Source organism: Gopherus evgoodei, chromosome 1, assembly GCF_007399415.2.
Source record: "Gopherus evgoodei ecotype Sinaloan lineage chromosome 1, rGopEvg1_v1.p, whole genome shotgun sequence".
NCBI lineage: Eukaryota > Metazoa > Chordata > Testudines > Testudinidae > Gopherus > Gopherus evgoodei.
In genome coordinates, this window is record NC_044322.1 from 260,125,348 (window position 1) to 260,146,408 (window position 21,061).

Genomic DNA, 21,061 nt, shown 5'->3' on the forward strand with positions numbered 1-21,061 from the left:
AGTCGGGAAAGGTTGAGAGCCACTGCTCTAAAGTTCTGGTAATGAAAATAAATGTTGAATTCCCTTGTGGTAACTTATACCCCAGAACAGAGGAAGAGTTATTTTTTGTGAGGCAACATAATTTTCTATCCTATCTTGAAACTAGACATCTTTTGTTACCAGGAAGGCGCTAGTGGTATGTCACTAAGGCCACTCTCTCCTCCATCTCTTTGCAAGTAGTAAGACTTCAAAAGCTACAACTGCAGTGAATGTGGTGATCTCTGACAGCCCACTACAAACTCGTTGAACAGTTCCAGAAGCCCCAGTGCAATGTCTGGATCAGGGAGCATGAAAGGGTGTTTCTAAAAACATTTTTGGGGTACATATACATGACAAATAAAGTGTGATTGTAGCACGTGTTGACATGTGCGCTAGCTTTATTTTCGCTGGTAGTAGAGACATGTTGGCATGGGCGAGCAACCCAAGACAGCCACCCACAGTCCTCAGCAAGCTCATACTGGGCTGCTAGCCCAAGCTGACATCTTCACTTTTGTTACCTGCATGAGCTAGCACAGGTATGCCTGTCCGTGCTAGTCCCGCCTTCATTTGCTGCATAGATGTACCCTCAGTTTAATGCTGGTGGAATGAGACACCCCTGCGCACAGAAGTCCAGTTTATCCAGGGAGTCAGTGCATGGTCAGTGGAAAAGCAAGTTTACCTACATTGCCTTGTCAAGGCCAGAGTGCAGAGGAACCACTTTTCCAGATGTGACAGCATTTAAATACATATGCAGCTGTAACATTCCTACCTCCCAAGTGGCACATAAGTTTGTCTCATGGTAGATACATTTTCCATTTTCATCTCTAGGGTAGAGTGCATCTCCAGGCTGAAAGAACAAAAAAAGTCAGTTTTCAGCTTTCACTACTCAGAACAGAGGTTTTTACACACACACACACACACACACACACACACTCTCTCTCTCTCTCTCTCTCTCCCTCCATTTAATCAGTGGACAAAAATTCAGAGGTTTTCTAAACACACCAAATTTAAGAGGTTATTCATGTTGCGTTTGCCACATCCTCCCTTCATCTACCAGCACTTTAATGCTATAGTCATTAAGTGCACTTCCTGAAATATTCCCCCCATATGGCTATGCACTAAAAAGTTCCATTTTGAGTTATGCCATGTGATCGTGGAGGTTGCAAGGGGATATGGCTTTCAAGAGACTAATCCCCTATTTCCCAGATATTCCATTGTGGCAGCCAAACTTTTCCACATGGCTAGACTACTGCAAAAGTCCAAATTCCCCTCCAAGGCTGCTTGCTTGTGCTATTTACCCTTCAGGGACACTGAAGAACAAGTTAAACATCTGATATTGCAAGATAATCTTGAGGGACCAACTCCCAGTGATGCTAATGAGAGTTATGTGCATTGGACATCTGGCAGGATGTGCCAAGAATCTTTCAGGATCATGCCCCAAGGTCTCCTATCCCCCTTGATACCCCAGAGAGAACTTTAAGGATGCCTGCAAGCATCTGTAGGCCTAGTACATAAGGGCACCACTTTCTCCCATTTGCTGATTAATTTGTTGCTACTACAGGCAGTATATTTTAAAATGCCAAATCATTCATCTAATATTAATTTCACTTTGTTTCTTTAACTGCTTTTTGAAGTCAGATCATCTACCAGACACCACAGATGGCCATAGTTCAAAAAGTGCGGGGTAACGTGTCGACAGGGTAATTCCTCAGGAATATGCAGCTGTGACTAATGTGTTCAGTGACTGGCGCCACCACATTCAACACATGCAGCTGCAAGGCATTTTAGGGTGAAAATGAACCCTAGTACAACAAAGCCTCCTCACATTTCAGAGACTGGAATATGATGTGGAATTAAGTGTAGGTTTCTCACCTCAAAAATTAGAGCATTCCTTAAAGCAAGTCCCAAGAGACAGGTCTGTTATGATTATTACTTCTTACTATGTCTTATTGGAAGAACCTGGCATTGTCAAGAAAAAGAAAGATGGCTTTTAGGTCTTTTCCATCTCAAATTGCATGAGAACGAGAGAAGAGTAGAGGGGACTTTGGAGTTCTTTATGAAGATGAGATCCTAGCCAAAACGTTTCAGGATTCTGGAACATCCTACTCCAAAGTTTGGCGTCTTCTGTAGGGGTCATTATGAAGGTAAGGGTCATTGCAAAGCAGGTATGGACTTCTAGCCAACTGGGTTGGATCTGGATCCAGGAGTTTAGTTGTAGGGCCATCTCTCATTAGATAGAAAGAGAATGTTTAACTTGAGACCACCTCCAAATTCCTTTTCTCCTAGTGTTAGTATTCTAGACAGCAAAGAAAAAGAAAGGCGCAAGAAACAGCAAGATCTAGAGTTCCCGCCTGTGGATTTACACAAGGTTTAATCCCTTCTCCAATCCTTTATAATAAGGACTACATGGAGCTGCTGTGAGAAATTGAGATGCCAGTGTCTAAAAAAATCCATAGTAGGCAGATGGTACCCATCTCTACATTCCCTTTATCACTGCTGCAAATAGGGCTATCTCACAGCTACCCGCATTCCAGAGAAAGCACCTGGATGAAAGATCTGGCTGAATATGAACCAGACAAGATGGAGGCAATGCTGATGGGAAGAGGCAGACAGTTTGGAAAATGAAGCAATTATGGTTACTAGATCTTTAGAGACCAAGTCCCGCAGCTTGTCAAGTTAGTCCATAGAGTGGGGTCCTCCTAGATTTCTTATGGCTGCAGGATATGTAGCAATGACTACAATAAATGCTTTTTTCCATCTACAACTGGTCCATCTTAAATAGACCCGCACACTTGTTTCCAGAAGAAATAAGGTCTCTAGATCTCACTGCCTTCAGAACCAAGTGTCAAACCCACTTTGACTTGGCAATCAAAAACAAAGGAAGAGAAAAAATGCATATTTAACAACTCCAAGCCACTACTGCATCTAGGGAAGAAGGCAGAAAGTTAATCAAAATAAGCCAATGTATCTATTTTCTCTTGGGATCTATTTATTTTCTCAGATACTATGGTGATGGAGACACTAGAAGAACCCAGATATCAAGCCTTTCTGGATATATTCAGAACTCTTCCAGAGTGAATTTTTTGTTTTGATCTCAGAGCAAAAGTCCTCCCAAAGAGCTATATGAAAAAAGTTTGCATCAGTAAAATCAGCGAAGAGATGAGTTTACAATTTTAAAACAAAAGGAAGGATTGTGAATTTTGCCTCAAGCGTCAATATGTTCACATATTAATGAAAGGCTAATTTTGCAGGTGAGATTTTTGGCTGCTAGAAAGGAAGTCTCCTTCAACTAGCAAGCCTCTGTCTGGGGCACAATATGAGTTTTTTGTAATGTGGTGCCACTTTCTGTGGCAAATGGGTGCTGCCACAATTGTTGCTATACAAAATACACAAATCTGTGTACTAGTTTATAGAGTACTATTAACACACAAATATAAAGTTAAAGCTGAAGATGCTTTGGGGAGATTAACCACCACCTAGACCAACGAGATGTTGCACATGTGGAGAGCCGGAAAGCTATCCCAACAAATCCCGCCTCGTGTGTGGTTTTTGTAAAAACAACTGTTCCAGTTCCAAGATATTCTTCCCAGATTTGGTCCAGACATTGCTCCATACTGCACTGCATATTGTGTTAGAAAGAAAAGGATTTTCCCATCCCAAAGGGAAGCAGGAGTGGAGCTCCAGGACTGCAACTGTAATAGCAAATGAAAGTGTCTTGATGCAGCAAGATTTAGGGAATCAAAAGTAGATTTATTAAAAGTCAGCTGTCAATATCTTTATTTTGTGAGACACTGACCTTCACCATATGGGAGAATGAACTCGGGGAGGAAAGCAACAGAAGTAAAAGGAAACCGGAAATTCCAGATGGTGGGAACTATTTTCTAAAGTTCGCCTAAAAGGGTTCCATACTAGAGCTTTATTTATATAATCCTTAACATCTGAGGCCAATTACTCTTGTGTAAGGAACAGGATGCCACTTCCATAGGAGAGAAGGGAATGTAGAGCCTCTAACTGAGTGAGTTTCATGTGCTGGTTTTTGATCTCTAGAGGTACTGGCATTTGAATGCACCAGTCACAGAAAGGTATGAGCTGTGAGAGCTGTCAGGAAACAAAAGACTCAGGTAGATTATTTTCTTGGTGGAAGCAGTGTTGTCCACTCAGAACATTTAAAAGTGAGCCAGCCTTCCTCTCCCCCCTCAAAAGAAATTATGAATGGCTTAGTTCTCTTTGGGTTTTTTATATTTGCCTTCTGGTTTAAGGCTCTGGGGAGCACTTGCATTGTGTTTTCAACCTTCTCTCTGAAACCATGAAGGCTAGTTACTTCCTTTTATAATCCTTCCAGCCCCTGAGATTGTTTAAGAGCTGGGGCTTCAGGAAAAAGCACCAAATCTTATGAGAGTGGTCATAAAATTACAAGAGTTGGCAACACTGCAAGAAATGATACCAGTTCCCGAAACACCAGTGATCCCCAGAATGAGGGAACAAGAAGTCATGACTGTTTAAATTTCTGCCTCAGAGAAGCCATATTTAGATGCTAGATCTGTCCTCCTAAAGCGATCTGTCTAGCTGACTACCACAAACGAGCAGATATGCAAGATTTTGTGAAAATGGTTTGCCATAATATCTTTAAATACTATGGAGACCGTCTGGTGGTTGGAAAAAAGGCTGGGAGTCAGAGCGGTTTTATTCCCTAAGTCTACCACTAACTCAGTGCTTCCTTGTAAGTCACTTAACTCCTGTTAATCTTCCCATCTGACCATAAGTGAATTTAGATTGGAAATGAAAAGGTTTCTAACCATCAGAGGAGTTTGGTTCTAGAACAACCTTCCAATAGGGGACAAGAAACTTAAGTGGTTTTAAGATGGAGCTTACAAAAGGGGTTAAACAACATGGTTGCCTTTAATTGCCAGAGACTGGACTCTATGACCCAGCCAATGCTCTATCTCAAAAATGAGGATAGTACACTAGGGTCATAGATGGCTTCAGAGGCTGTTACAGACTTCTATATCCTACTTCTGGGGGAATTCTGCATCACTGTACATGCACAAAATGTATGTCCCCCACAAATTTCTTTGCTTCCCTGCAGAAAAATTATTTTATGATGGAGAAGTAAAGGGAAGCCACAAGAATGGTCATGTGACTCTCCCCAGCAATATGTTTTGGGTGGCCACTGCAGCCAACAGAGAGGTAAGTCACTGTGGGGCAGAAGACAACCTGTCTGGTGGATCCTATCCTGTGCCTGGCTCAGCTGGCAGTCTGGGCTGGGGAGGATGGGACTTCCTCTTCTCTTGCATGGCATCTGGGGCCAGGTCAGACCCACCTCCATATTTCTCCCCTGGCTACAGGAAGCTCTGCAAACTCCCCTGCTTCCTGCATCCATCGCTCCTCAGCTGCAGGATCCCTGTATAAGGAGCTGCTCCCCCATCTGCCCAACCCCCATGCATCCAGGCCTCCTCAGACTCAGACCATCCCACCAAGCCACACTCAGAACCCCACTAATGAGCCCCACTCCCCCTGCACCAGATCTCTTCTGCACCCGAATCCCCCACTGAGCCACCCACCCCCAGATTGCCCCATACAGAACCCTCTCAGACCACACCTGGATCCCTCTACACTAAGTCCCTCCACACTTTGTTCCTGCCGTATTGAGCCTGCCTGCCCACATCTGGTATGGAGGGGCAGGGCCCTGGGGTGTTTCTGGGGCAGGCCCAGTCATTGCACTGTGTCAGGTTTAGGTGCAGCCTCACCACTGAGTCCATCTCCCAAGAGACTGGGGGGCATAGCTGCACAGTGATCTCCCACCTCTCTGCAGCCAGTGGCCTGTGCTCCCCAATGCCATGCTGGAGCCTCCACATGTATTTGACAAATAAAATTTCCAGAATTTTGCAGAAATTTAAAATATTGCACCAAAAAATTAAAATTCTGTGCACAGAGTGCCCTCAGGACTAATATCCCCCACTCTCACCCCAGCTAAAGGAGCTCTCCTAGCACCAGTGCTGAAGGCCCACTTTATTCCACTTGACAAGTTATGCTTATTCGATTTGGCCAGGATTCTCCACTTCACAAAGTTGATGTTATTGTGCTTTGTCTTCTTCAATGAAGAGCAATATGCACATCCAAAGAATGTCAAGCATTACATTGCCACCAAAGAACCTTTTTTTTAAACAAACAATGGTCTGTAAGTTTGAAGAATTACCTGAGTCAGAGGACTTGGTTCACACAGACAGATACTGTGATAAGCATTAGGGCTACTTTTCTCTTTACCTTGAATGCCATTGGCAGCTCAATAATATAGAGATCAACGTAATCCAACTGCAGAATCTTGAGTGTTTTCTCTAAAGTTGGACGCACCAGCTCCGGGGGGTGACATGTATTCCACAACTGGGGAGGAGAACAAAACAAAACAAAAAAACCACTCTTGGTTCTAGTGATATAAATAGAAATTCAGTTACTTGATTTCCCCACCTTTCTCCCCTTTAGACAGCATTACAGACTACATTGGCTTAGCACAGGATGTAAATCAGTGCATTATTGGATTACTTATGTACACAAAGGAGAATCCTTGTTTTTCCCCCTTAGGATGGATCAGCATAGAGAACTGACCTGAACCTTTACCTATAACTCAAACCTGTCCTGACCTGAACTAGTAGATTTTAAACAGACCCACATACTTAAAATATAGACAACAACTTTCTACTTCCTGAATCTGGCTGGATGTTTGGCAAGGGTCCTGTGATCGGAAAGGATTGGCTAAAGGGAGGGAAGGCTTCAGAGAGGTCTCATATGGTTAGAATAGTTCAAATACTTATCTAAGCCACAGCCAGACTCTGAACCTTCTGAACTTTGCTTATTCTCACCGGAGGACTCCCCTTTCCCTCTCTAGCAAGAGGATCTACAAAAAAAACACTTTTTTTTGAGCTGTGCACTTGGATTCATGCTCTGAAGTCTGTACATGGACAAAATTGCAGAGATTTGTTGCTTCAAGTAGAGGTCACTAAGTGACTTTGGAAACAAAAATGAACTCTCCAGACTGATCAAGTTTGGTAAAGACTAGGGCTGTCGATTAATCGCAGTTATCTCACACGATTAACTCAAAAAATTAATTGTGATTAATTGCAGTTTTAATCACATATTAAACAGAGTACCACTGAAATGTATTAAATATGTTGGGTGTTTTTCTACATTTTCATATATACCGTACTCTGTATTGTAATTGAAATCAAAGTGTATATTATTTTTATTACAAATATTTGCACTACAAAAATGATAAACAAAACAAAGTACTGTAGGGCAAACTTTGTTGTGAAAGTGAAACTTACAAATGTAGATTATTTTTGTTATAACTGCACTCAAAAACAAAATGTAAAACTTCAGAGTCTACAAATCCACTCAGTCCTACTTGTTCAGCCAATCACTAAGACAAGGAACTGTGTTTACAGTTACAGGAGATAATGCTGCCCGCTTCTTATTTACATCACCTGAAAGTGAGAACAGATGTTCATATGGCACTTTCGTAGTTGGCATTGCAAGGTATTTACGTGCCAGATGTGCTAAAGATTTGTATGTCCCTTCATGCTTTGGCCACCATTCCAGAGGACATGGTTCCATGAGGATGATGACACTTGTAAAAAAAAAAGCATTAATTAAATTTGTGACTGAACTCCTTGGGGGAGAACTGTATGTCCCCTGCTGTTTTATCTGCATTGTACCACGTATTTCATGTTCTAGCAGTCTTGGACAATGACCCAGTACATGTTGTTCATTTTAAGAACACTCACTGCAGATTTGACAAAAAGTAAAGAAGGTACCAATATGAGAATTCTAAAGATAGCTACAGCACTTGACCCCAGGTTTAAGAATCTGAAGTGCCCTCCAAAATCTGAGAGGGATGAGGTGTGGCGCAAGCTTTCAGAAGTCTTGGAAGAGCAACATTCCAATGCAAAAACTACAGAACCCAAACCACCAAAAAAGAAAACCAACCTTTTGCTGATGGCATCTGACTCGGATAACAAAAGTGAACATGCATCAGTCCTCACTGCTTTGTATTGTTATCAAGCAGAACCCGTGAGCAGCATGGACGCATGTCCCCTGAAATGGTGGTTGAAGTATGAAGGGACATACGAATCTTAGTGCATCTTGCGATGCTAGCTACAACAGTGCCATAAGAACTCCTGTTCTCACTTTCAGGTGACATCGTAAACAAGAAGCTGGCAGCATTAACTCCTGCAAATGTAAACAAACCTGATTGAGTAATTGGCTGAACAAGAAGCAGGACTGAGTGGACTTGCAGGCTCTTAAATTTTACATTGTTTTGTTTTTGAATGCAGGTTTTTTTGAACATAATTCTACATTTGTAAGTTCAACTTTCACAAGAAAGAGATTGCACTACAGTACTTGTATTAGGTGAATTGAAAAATACTATTTCTTTTGTTTTTACAGTGCAAATACTTTTAATCAAAAATAAATATAAAGTGAGCACTGTACACTTTGTATTGTGTGTTGTAACTGAAATCAATATATTTGAAAATGTAGAAAACATCCAAAAATATTTAAATAAATGGTATTCTATTAATAACAGTGCGATTAATCCTGCAATTATTTTTAACAGCTTGACAGCCCTAGCGTATACTGATTTTTTTGTTGAAAATTTCCAATGTCTGTGGTCAGTTTTATCATGCTGAGGCTATGTCATGTGATCAAATGATATTATGAAGAAAGGACTAGGTAGGTTTGAGTGGAATCTTTGGTTTTCTGATGTGGCCAAAGCCACTAAGTCTCTGCATGATCTAGAGAAGTTTTTTTTGTTTAAGCTCAGAACCTCACTGAAAGATAAATGCTGCACTGATGTTCCGTAGGCGTGAAGCAGATGTGGTTCGAGTGAAAACTGAACTAGGGCCTTGTGTAAATAATTTCATAGGGGGCACAAATCATGAAAATGCCCCTATACTAAGATCTTTTAAATATTACCTTAGCTTACTGTGCTGTGCACATGCAGAGGAATTGAGTGCTATGTACGTGCATATGAAAAACATCTAGCTGGAAAACAGAATGGATGCGTCTTAAAAAAAAAAGTCGCAGGCACAAATGAAATTGACTAAAGTATGTTGGTTAAGTTCATTCTGTGCAAACTGTGAAATTCAATACTTTGTCATTTACACGGTCATGAATTTTCTAAAAACCACCACATGATTTATATAGTCCCTAATTACGTCTGCTTCCTCCATTGAGGGATTATTCCCAGATGTCAACGATTTTAAAAACATCAGTGTTCTTAGATTTCCATGTGTCAGTGGTGACCCAAGATACCCATCATTTGATTAGCTTGAAGACGGACCTTTCTGATGCAATATTCCAGGCCTTCGTCTTCTCCCATCTGGGAGAACTGAAATTTGCTCTATTTAGGGCTATTCTTGAAGCCTACACCAAAATTTCAGCTGCCACCTGCCAATGTAGCCACCTGTCTTAACAGGGGCAGCTTGAGTTGAGCAGAGTATCTATGCTTTGTGCAGCACATAGCCTTAAATCTGCTTTGGGGGGAAATCCAAAACGAGATGGGGAATTTTTGAACATAGGCAGCAGGGCATTTTTTTGGTAGAGAGCCTTGATTTTGGAACTTTCTTCTTAATATGTAGCTGGCCATTTTTAGGTTGCAGGATGTTCAGTGGAAAACCTGCAGTTGCTATGTGAGTGAGCTCAGGCTAAAGTCATTTTTAGCAGACACAGTTACTTATAGGGTAATTGTAATGTGTTTTATCTTGCAAAAGATCCACATGCCTTTGCAAAGACTTTTAAGGACCATTTGCTGATTGAGTGTTAAGAGCATGCCCATGCCAATATCCATGCACACACAACACACCAAGAAGGCATCTTTCGTTTGCACATAATAGAATGTGCATTGAACACAAGATAAGAGCCTAAAATATCAGGAGGCATTTTATAATTTGCATTATCTAACGTGAGCCATGCTGACCTGCTGAACAATTCAGAGGTCCATGGCTTTAGTCATTGCCTACCTGAGCCAGCTTCCAGGAATTACCATTTAAGATGGCCCTAGATGTAGAAGAGAGCGACTAAGGCACAAACACTTTCAGTAGGGGGTAGGGAATCCTCTTCATTGTTTTACATGTGAAAACAGCTTACCTTTTAAAAGGATAATGACCAAGGAGAGCCATCCCCGTATTTTTAAATTGGATTTTCAAGATTAAACAAAATGCTAGTTCTAGCTATGTACTCTTTCCAAATGCTCTTCTACCTTAGGTATTTGTACAGGGCTCCCTCTATCACTGAGTAAGTGCCATGAATACAGCAGTTTTAAAAAGCTGCAGAGGCTTCAAAGAAAGGTGCTGCAGTCGTGGCTGTGAAACCTGTTATCTTATCAGATGCATGGATGAAGTGGGTTCTAGCCCACAAAAGCTTATGTCCAAATAAATTTCTTAGTCTCTAAGGTGCCACAAGGACACTTCATTATTTTTGCCGATACAGACTAACACGGCTGCTACTCTGAAACCTGTTACCTTAGTTTTACTAGTCCCAAAAAATATTCGGTGAGTTTCCTAACTGGTTTTCACAATTTGTAAAAGTTATCATCTGCATCTATGGGTCAACATTCAGCCTATCAGAAAGCTGCCAAGCAGCTGTAGCATTCTAGAACACCATATCCCCTGGAAATATTACTTTTTCACTTAATAAAAGAAAAACCTCTAGGGTGAAAGAGATGACCATGAAAGCCTTAGTACATAAGCCAAAGATTGTTGGCAATTGATGGAAAGCCTCTGAAATCTTTGGATGCTTTGTCTGCGATCAACATCTTAGCAGCGGGAGCCAAGCACGAATGCTGATTTCAGCTGGCAGATGGTGTATGACTTTACAAAGTCATTATTCCGGTACAACTGAGCTTAGTGCTGTTAATCACAGTTGATGGGGTGCTGTGACATTTGTATCATCAAATCGTTTGAAGACTTACCTGAACTCCTTCAGTTGAGAAATTGCATAATAAAGCCAGGTTCTCCTGTGAAATTTCTAGTGCTTGCTGTTTTGGGGGTCAGGTCAGAAAGAAGCATAGCCTTTTCTCATGTTGTAGTAATAAGTGGTGAGCTTACCACTGCGTCTCTAATAATGCAAAGAATTAATGGCTGATCAACCCTATATGCTAGAGATTTGGTGTTAACTCGGTTTGTGCTTTAGGGAAGAAAAAAAAAAGGATCAGAGTTCAGGAAGGAGAGGGAGGGAAAAATCAGCTGAAATATATATTTAACCCCAAAGGTTCAGGTTAAATCTTTATCTTGTTAAGTAGTGACCAGACAAGAGAATAGAAAGATAGCTGCAGTAGAGGAATTCCCACATATTGCATGTTACTGCAGCCAAGGTTGGAACCAGAATGCCTCTCTCTCAACAAAAGCTACAGTCTAAATGGGATCAGGATCACCACCTCATTTCTGGGAAACACATGTTCCACCCTCCCTAATGAAAAACTCTGTCCAACTGAATGTTGACTCAAGGATAAATACAAGATGTTTTGCCAATGGTTTGACAAAGTGCATTTAGTAGAAAGGCTGTCTAGGGGTGAGATCAGGTGACGGGGTGTTAGAAGACTTTGCTTCTAGATTTGGGTAGGAAATTTTCAAAATGGCATTTCTTGCTGGAAAAACAAATTTGTTGAAACCAAAATCTTCTTGCAAGAAAGGGTCAGTTTTGCTGAATTCCCATTTTAAAAAATGGAGACATTTCAAACTTGTCAGGTCCTGTTTTCAAACAACTTCTCATTTCAAAAATGTCAAGTCACTTGAAAAATTGAGTGCGCAGTTCAAACTACTTTGATTGACCTGATCCAAAGTTTAGATTTTTGATTAGTAAAAAACTTATGACTGACTTTGCCCCAGTTTGAGAAAGTTTTAAATCTCCCCCACCCCCCGAAGACAGGAAAACAGTTTCCCACCCAGTTGTATCTGTGACAGAAAGCAGCTAGCATGGTATAGCTGAAGCACTGGATTGGAAATCTGTTCACAGCTTTGCCACTGACTTGCTCTCTAACCTTTGAGAACTCACTTAAGCCTTAAAACCATCTGAAGCTGTGGCTTAGACTCCTAGGCCTGGTCTACACTACATGTTTATACCAAATTTAGCAGCGTTAAACCGAATTAACCCTGCACCTGTCCACACAACGAAGCTCTTAATATCTATATAAAGGGCTCTTAATACCAATATCTGTAATCCTCCCCAACGAGGGGCTAGTTTGCAGAGTACTTAGCTCCTAGAATGGAAGGTGCTATGGAAGTAAACAGCTACAATTCTTCAGTACAAAACACTGAATGCATACTTTTTATATGTCTGAAATATTTATTAAACCAGTGTTTTGTGGTGCACATTTAAGTTTCACTGTACAGAGAAAGGAAGATGTCATGAGCACTGTGTTAAGTGTGGTGGGGGATTTTATAACATGCACATCTGCCTGTAAGAAACTGACCTGAGCCTGCTAGCTTATTTCACGCATAACTGAACTGGTACCACTTTTGTACCAATGACCTAAAGTTAAAGTTGAATCCCTTTATCAATACTTTGAACTGAAGTTCTCCATTTCATTTCTTTGGATGATTTGAAAAAAAAAAAAAAGAAAAAAGAAAAAAAAAAGTGTCAGATTTAAGATTTTAAACTTTGACTAGCTCATGACTCATTCTCAGGAGACTTTCCCCTCTTGAAATTAAGCACAAGACTACATCACAAGACAGTTTTCTGCATTGATCACTGAATTTCAGATATAAATCTCACAATGAAAGTTAGCTTTTATATGAAGTGTTTCTCGGAAATCCAGCTGTATGAGACGACTGTCAAAGTTAAGCCTAAAATTATAGGTAGCGTTTTTCTTTTTTTCCATGTAGTTGCCAGATTTTCCTCTCCTCTCCTTTCCCACTCCCTCCCTTCCCTGTAAATTCATTAAGTCTCTTTAAAACAATTCATGCAAGCCGTGGTGTTTGAGAAGGCCTGCAATGGAAAATGTGCATGTGCAATGCAAAGAAAGACTCACTGTACAAGTTCCAAGAGGCGAACGATGGGCAAAACCTCAGGAGGTTGGGTTTGAAAAAGTACTGAAATATTTGGATGATTTAACTTGAAATTAAGGAAATGTACTGCATGTTCAGCCCATCAGAACACCCACAAAAATAAATCACAGGATTAAGAGTAAGTAGTCTGATGTAACTTCTCACTTTGCCACAATAGAAGATTTCTTCTCGTTTTACTTTTCCTTCTGCAATCTTCTCCCAGATGGCCTGTCCCACTTCATGCTCGTTGTAGTACACGAAGGCCCCATCAAAATGGCGGTAACCAGCATCAATGGCAATCTTCACTGATTCAGCACAGGTACCTTTGGGAGTCTAATGGAGACAAGAGAAAGGGAAACATGGAAACAACTTTGTTTGTGCTCATCTGAGCAGCAACGGGACGGTGCTAAATCTGAAGGAGTGGAGTGGGAAGCACCAGTCAACATTTCACCTCCTAGTCTACAACTCCCACAACTCTGTTCACATGCTAGGCTCCTGGGAAAGGGCGAGGACGGAACTGCTGTGCTCCCTAATAGAAATTAATTTAGATTTATGGAGAGACTTTAAGGTCTCCTTTTCACCACTGAATGAAATAGATTTATGCTAAAGTTCTCCATGTGCACCCCTCTGCCACCCTAATTTTTCCAAGAGTTGGAAAGCGACAGAGACAGAATTTAGTTTTTTCTTTTGCTACTACTTTGCCAACTTTGGACACGTTTTGAAGAGTTAGAGCAGAAAATAGAAGAGGGGTAGAAAGTAGAAAAGCCCTTGGACGTGGTTTATTTTAAAGCACTCTGTGGCAAAAAAAACAAAAATAATAAAATAATAAAAGGAGAAATTGAAAAGTGGTGTTTTTTTTTCCCAAAAAGCAAAACTAAACATTTTAGATTGAGGTGACCTCATTGTGAAGTGTCCTGTCAAATCAAAGCTCTCCCATTTGACAGGACCCCATGGGCAAGTTTTTGGTTGAAACATTGCTCTGTAGAAACAGATCAGAAATTGCCTGCACAGCAATGCACATCTGTGACACAAATTGCCTGTGACAACTTACTGAGGCAGGGGGAAGAGGAATTAAGACATTACCTTGATCCTCCTCACTTTCACCAGCTCAACACCACTGGAGTTGCTACATTTTACACCGGGATTGGGGGGCAAGGTGAGAGTAGAATTGGGCCCTGTTGGATTAGCATATCACAAGGAGGCAGGGGCTTCACAGTCTGCCTAAGAACATGTATATTACATTAGATTAATTAAAAAACAAAAGTCCTGACTGCTGCAATCTAGAAATTAAAATGGAGAGAAAGACTGTACGGGATTGAGATCTCCAAATGAAGAACATGCTAAACCTTTGCTGTACTTTGGGCCTCATATTGCCTGTCAGCAGCCATGCTGACTCACCCTTTAAAAAAAAAAAGTGTCAGTAAATTTGGGTTTGTTTCAGAGCAACTCGGCTCTTTGCCATGTACCAGCTTGGAGTTCAAGATGCACATCAGCCAAGACAAACAAAAAGTTCACTTAGGGGGAGAGTACAGGATGGAAAGCAGAAGTACAACCACAGTCACCACATCTAGGATGGTCACTGCAAGTAGCTTGATACTATGACTCACTCTTGCCAGGGTCTTTGCTTATTGGAGGGTGGCTCAAAGGACTCACAGCAGGTATGGATATCATATTTCAAGTTCCCAAATAGAGGACACTGCCAGGGAACCCTACTCATAAGTCCTTGTGGTGACATGGTTTAACTTCACCTTTTGGAAGGTACTGATGCCATGTCTGTACATTATCCTATTTATATCCTTATCCAGAGATCTCGACATGCCAAGACTCACATGAATATCTAGGAAGGTACAAGAAAAAGGTAACTTCGTGATTCAGCAGAAGTATTAAAACTTCAAGTTTTTTTTAAATGCGGAAGTGAGACTTAAATTTACCCTTGTTGGTTAAAAGTCTGAGGGAAACTTGAAAGGCCAAATTTATTTCTTTGGGCAAATGGAGTGCAATTTCATTCACTTAGTAAGTACACCAACAAGGAGACAAACACTTGTTCAAATGCTTTCCTTCTTTCTAGAGGGACTTTTAGGCCCTGTCAAGGCCCTTTCCAAGTTGGCAGCATGGGCCATGCCATAGTGTAAAGAAGATCCTATCAACTAAGACATCAAAGCTGAAGAGACCAAGTCACTGTCCTGCCACATTTTGATCTGTTTATGATCGTTTAAAAGTTTTAGGTGCATCAAGCATGGAACAATGGCAAACTCAAACACATACTGTACTTTGTGTGGTACCTAAACCTGCAGGGCCAGGCTTTAAGGAAACCATAAGGTGAAGACTGCATATCTGTAATTGTTGTCCTTTGAAGGCATCTTATCTACTTAAGAGTTAAAATTTCCATTTGTAGCTCAAGCATCTCAGTCCTATCAGCTTGGTATGTTTTCTGGGGAAGTATTTAAGTTTCCATCTCTTTTTTAGAGTTTGATTTATCAGGCTCCCCAACACTGTTAGACAATATTTGTCTAATATTGCTAACATAACAGGCATCTTTGCACTCTTTGGCCGGATGGTGGCCTTCAGCTCTATCAAGTACACACCAGGTTGGCGTCAGTGCCTGGGACAAGTTTCAGCACATCCAGAGGCCTTGACACCTCAGGGGCCAACTTCAGAATGCCGCTCCTGGTGCCCTAGTGAATTGGAGTGATGATTAAGTTTCAGGAAGTTCAATGTATTCCTGCATCAAACCATTAGTATTTCTTCAGATTGAATCTGGCACTGCAGGTTTCAGGAAGCACTGGGAACAGCTATGGAATTTTTGGATGGAGTCAGAGATGCATCTTTGCTTGGATGACAATCTCCATTTTGATTGCCACCCCTGGAGACCCAGTCTCCAGGAGACAGGTGAGGCCAGGAAACAATGTTCCAGCCAGCATGGTGTCCTAGCTGGAACAGCTGTCAGTGCTAGATGCTTCAGTTGAAGGTGCAAGTAGTCCTAACATGGAGAGTTTCCTAGAGTGATAAGGTGGATTAGGTAATTTTTTATGGGACCAGTTTCTGTTGGTGAGTGAGACAATTATTTGAGCCCCACACAGAGCTCTTCTTCAGGCTTGGGAAAGGTACTTCCAATGTCACAGCTAAATACAAGGTGGAACAGATAGCATATATTCTAAGGGGCCATTCAATGTGAAGTGGCCTGTTAACACTCTTGTAGCCAGAGGACAAAAAGGGGAGGGATAGTGGGTTACACATTATCATCATCTATAAACCAGTGTCCTTATTAAAACCGTGATTAGTGGCTAGCAAAGTTATGAATTTAAGCTCCCGGGCTCATCTTTTGAAAATGTTGTGCAGGTTTCCTTTGAGGATGAGAACTGAGGGGACAGATATAGCATAATTGCTTTATGAGAAGTATTCACCCAAAGGTGATAAGGTGTTTTTGTCTTTTATCATTTTCCCGTGCGAGTTTGAAAGCGTAGTGATTGTCTCTCTGGTTTCAAGCACATAGTTGTTGTTGAGACATTTATGCATTGGATGAGGTAAACCACATGTTGTGATAGACACATGTAGGACCACTAGATCTTGAAATGTGTATTGTGATGGTCTAAGACAGGAGCTGGGCTGGAACAAGTTAGGAGCAGGAGCTATACAGTGATGGGTAAATGCTTTGAACCGTCACTGAACTCCTGCTGTTGCTGATCTTAAGAGCTGGTCCATTGACTTCCCACTAATCAGGCAGCATACTACAGGCCAGCTGTGCTTGTTAGCTTGTCCATAGACTGGCTCTGCTGCCAACCATGCTTCCAGACAGGTTGTCTTAGCCCCAGAGAGGTGAATTACTAACCCCACTATGTTTTTTATTCTAGTACAGCTGTGGAGGTGTATAGCTTATCCATGTGACTAATCCTTTTTTGGATCCTGCAATATCAAGCTTTATGGCTTTGGCACATTGTGTCCATGAGTTCCACAGGACACTTGTGGCAAGTAGTATTTATAATTTTTAATTATGTTGACTTTCAGTTTTGTTTGGTGACGCCTCCCCCCTTTTGTCAGCTTATGTTGACTTTTTATAAGCATAACTGATAACGTCTACTTTATACTAGAGCTGGGCAAAGTATCACAAGGAAAGTTACTCTCAGAAAAAGTGTGGTTTTGCCAAGTTTCAGATTTTCCCCACACAGGAAAGTGTCACGTGAAGGGTTTTTTTGACTGGTAGAAATGAAGAAAAATCCAGTTTATGCTTGAAACAAAAAACAACCAGACATTTTAATTTTGTTCTAGATCAGAAAATAGTTGAGATTTTCCCCTAATGAAATTTTCTTTTTCAAACAGCTCCACTCAATAACATGTCTTGTTTTAGACATATCTACCATGTCTTGTCTCTAAAGAAAGCATTCCTAATCTTTTCAATATCTCCTGTCATGGAAGTAATGTCCCTAGAAGAACAGTTAAGATGTAGTGTAGCAATAGCCTAAATCAACATAAATTATGTCGCCCAGAAGTGTGAATTAGCAAATTCTTCCCTCCCCTAGCAACATCACTTATATCGACTTAAGCACTGGTGTGGATAGTGCTATGCTGGCAGGAGAGCTTCTCCTACTGACATAGCTATTGCCTCTCACAGGGGGCTGGAGTAATTAAGCCAACAGGAGAGCTCTCTCTTGTCAGTTTAGAGTGGCTGCACAGAGCTTACAGCAAGATCACTGTAAGATCACTAGTATAGTCATAGCCTTAGTCTCTGAATTACTATAGTTGTGGAGATGCAGCAATCAGAATCCATAGCTGACAGTGGCAGCTGATGAAAGCTGTATAATATCACTCTTTGACTCCTGAAACAGAGGTTTGCCTTTTGTGATCCCTACTATACAAAGAGTAGGCAACTCAATGAAAGGATCTCCTTCCCTATCAGAAGGTAATTTAGAACTCATTATGAGTAGTTCAGGTTATGCCTCCCAGTGTAGGTAACAGATGAATTGCCAAGTAATCATGCTACCCATTAACCTAGTTTAATTTTGGTCCTTCTATCCTCCATGCATCCCATTTTCCACATCAGTAGTAGGCCCCATATTTAACGTAGCACAAGTCTTTATGACATGGCAAAAAGCTGATAACTCACCACATCCAATCTGGGTTTAGCTAATTGATCAATACTCCACCTCTTACCCCCTGATTATTGAGTTCGCTGAGGGATTTTCTCACCTAATTACCTGATTCACCCAAGCACTTACATCTGTACAATATTTGCTGCTTTCCATTCCTCCAACAGGACAGATTTTAAGAAGTTTGCACATTGCTAGCACCTCAGTCACTTCATTCTGGAGTTCCTTCAGAACTCTTGGGTGTGTATCCTCCAGTCCCAGTGATTTGTCTAAAACAGCTCTTCCCTGGCCCAGAGAATGTTCAGTCTTAAAAGTTTGCTTAATACTAGGCTTTCAGAACCGGACAGAAGGATATATTGTTGCACAGATGAAATTCACTAGCCTTTTTCTAGCCTAAGTATTTGCTGAGCTGCATTTGAGAAGCTGTTTGAATAATATATAGTGCATAAAAGGCAAACACCACTGGTACTCATCCAATGTATTCAAATAGCCCTTCTTACTATAGTTCTCACTTGTTACCACTTTTGCTTCTTGCTTTTATTCTCCTTTCTTTCCTGTCAGACAGTCTGTTTTCCCTGTCATGTTAGCATCCCTTCCTTCTCTCTATTGTGTTCTCTCTCACTAATGTCCTTACACAGAATACTTCTAATGTATCCCATCTCTCTCCCCTTCTCAATGCTAGCTTGGAAATTTTAACCACTCAGTAACCAGAGGGCTAATCCTACTAATCAGAGACAAACTGAAGATGGAGATCTGAGGGAGGGTACTACTCAGGGAAAGTTCTGGATTCTTAGCAGAACCCTGTCCCTTGACACCAAATGTATCCGTCTTTCATAACGGCCTCCAGCTATTGGTTATCTACAATCTGTGGTGCCACTGCAGTCCCCTACGGCTGCAGGAATGGGGAGAATTCTCACCCTGTTTCCTTCTTTCTCACTGAAGAGCTTCCTAGTTGGTGATATGAAGGTAATTCTGCAATCCACCTCTTCAGCTTTCCAGCTGATGGAGGGGGTGGGGAAGGTTCTGTTACTCTAACCCCTAAGCTAGTGAAATATTTTTTTGCTGACTGTGCCAGATTGCTTTTTTGCAGGAGCACATGCACAGGGGAAAAAGTTAGGCCATGAAGAGAGGACTGGGGTACTGGGAAGAATAGGGCCATCCTCCAGAAGCACTCCATTTTAACTACGGCATGCTGAAGAGGCAAGCTGTGGATAAGTTATGATTGGAACTGGTATATTTAAAGATTTCAAGTTGCTGTTTAGGAATCTTAGGGATACTGAGTGTTGGGATGTACCTTGCAAAAGCCCGGAAGTTGCAAACAGATTTTCATATTAAAGTTTCTGGAAGCCTTATTATCTAACAGAGCCTACTTCCCTTTGCCTGTTTTTTGAATTAAGTAGCAAGAGAACAAGTGTCCAAAATTGGAAATTTACAGTAGAAAAACACTTGGTTTAAGTATTTGAGATGTTACAGGAAAAGCCAGATATACTTTGTGGACTAAGGATGCAAACAGCACAGGGGAACATTCTTAGAATTGCTTACTCTTACAGACGAGAAACTGGACTGTGCCTCTTTCTTGGAAAATACCAATCACCAGAACATAACCAGCTTCTATACAGAAAAATCTGGCAGCTATCCCCAGGAAACATTAGCAACTATCAACGAGGAAGCAAAATCCAGATAAATTATCCCTGCAAAAAGCTGACAGAGCTCAGAAATGATGGCTGAAGAGCACTGCTGGCAGCCCATGTACTGTACACTATTCATTCTGATGGGGAAGCCATCTGGGGAATTGCCACACACTGGACCAGACTGCTATTCCATCTAGTCTGGTATCCTGCTTCTGGCAGAGGTTGGTACCAGATGCTTCTGAAGAAAGTAGGGGAAAATCCATAATGCATCTTACCTCTTGTGCCATGATATGACTAGGAGAAAATGGGGTGGATTTCTTCTCTACTGCAACAGGCCATCAATTTATACTCTGAAGCGCCAGGTTGGATTTCTCCTTGCAATAGCAACTTAGCATGTATAATTAGATTTAGCATTTCTAAAATTCCTGTTAGGTTGTTTTTCTAGGATTTAGCCAAAGCTGTGCTAAGGACTATTGTAGCTGCCCCAGTTATTTTACCAGAGCAAATAAAATATTGCAGAATCTGCAATTTGTAGTCTCTGCAACTTGCCATAGAACAAAAACTCTTTGAAGCATTGTGAATATATCCTCTATGAGCCAATAGGCTGCTGTCCTGTTAACCCAGCCTTGCAGAAAAGTGTGCTGCACTTTGGCAGCTTCCAGAAGCATCTGGAAGTGGGATAGCTCATCTGAGGTTTTCATTATGCTGGATGTGAGGTATTGTGGCAAAAAGACAGTTGTCCTATTTTGAAGGGAAAAGGACTGAAGTTGACTAGTGACCCCTGCAGAGTTTCCCTTCTCCTCCCTACAAAAGGGCCTCTTGACTTCAAGGGCCCAACCTTGATTGTTTCCAAGGAGACCTCAAAATCGTTAGGAATCTCCAGTACACTAACCTTTTTAATACCCAACAGCTACCTTGTTCTTTACCTCAGGTCAGTAATTATCAAGGTTGAGCCACAGATGAATTAAGACTACCATGGCCAAAGTCACCTGTCAACACTGGCCTTTGCACTCGGGTCACATCTCTAAAGTGACTAGGAGGACCAATTAAAGTAGTAAAGCATTAACAAGAAAACCTTTTCATCCTATTCTTAGGCTATGTCTACACTGGCAATTGAATGACAAAAGGTTTGTCTTTCAGAGGTGTTAAAAAACACAAACCTGAAAGATAAAGTTTTGGTGACAACAAGTGCCAGTGAGAACAGCGCTTTCCAGCCAACAATGCAAACGCTGCTCATTGGGGGTGGAAGTTTTTTGTCAGCAGGTGAGCTGAGAAACAGCGGCTACACTGT

General features: G+C 41.3%; 1 protein-coding gene across 2 annotated transcripts in view; it reads right to left on the reverse strand.

The window, feature by feature from the left end:
* Nucleotides 1-21,061, reverse strand: part of AKR1D1 (aldo-keto reductase family 1 member D1) — a 37,982-nt gene that overhangs the window by 12,744 nt on the left and 4,177 nt on the right. Inside the window, exons 1-4 of one of the 2 annotated variants that reach the window (XM_030553524.1) lie at nucleotides 20,046-20,119; nucleotides 13,221-13,388; nucleotides 6,283-6,399; nucleotides 788-865 (exon numbers count right to left, since the gene is read on the reverse strand). In XM_030553524.1, coding sequence (XP_030409384.1) covers nucleotides 788-865; nucleotides 6,283-6,399; nucleotides 13,221-13,388; nucleotides 20,046-20,057 — 375 coding nt within the window. In that variant the 5' untranslated portion in view covers nucleotides 20,058-20,119. Of the gene's footprint in view, nucleotides 1-787; nucleotides 866-6,282; nucleotides 6,400-13,220; nucleotides 13,389-20,045; nucleotides 20,120-21,061 lie in introns of those variants that run through there. The other variant, XM_030553514.1, reaches the window with a different exon arrangement.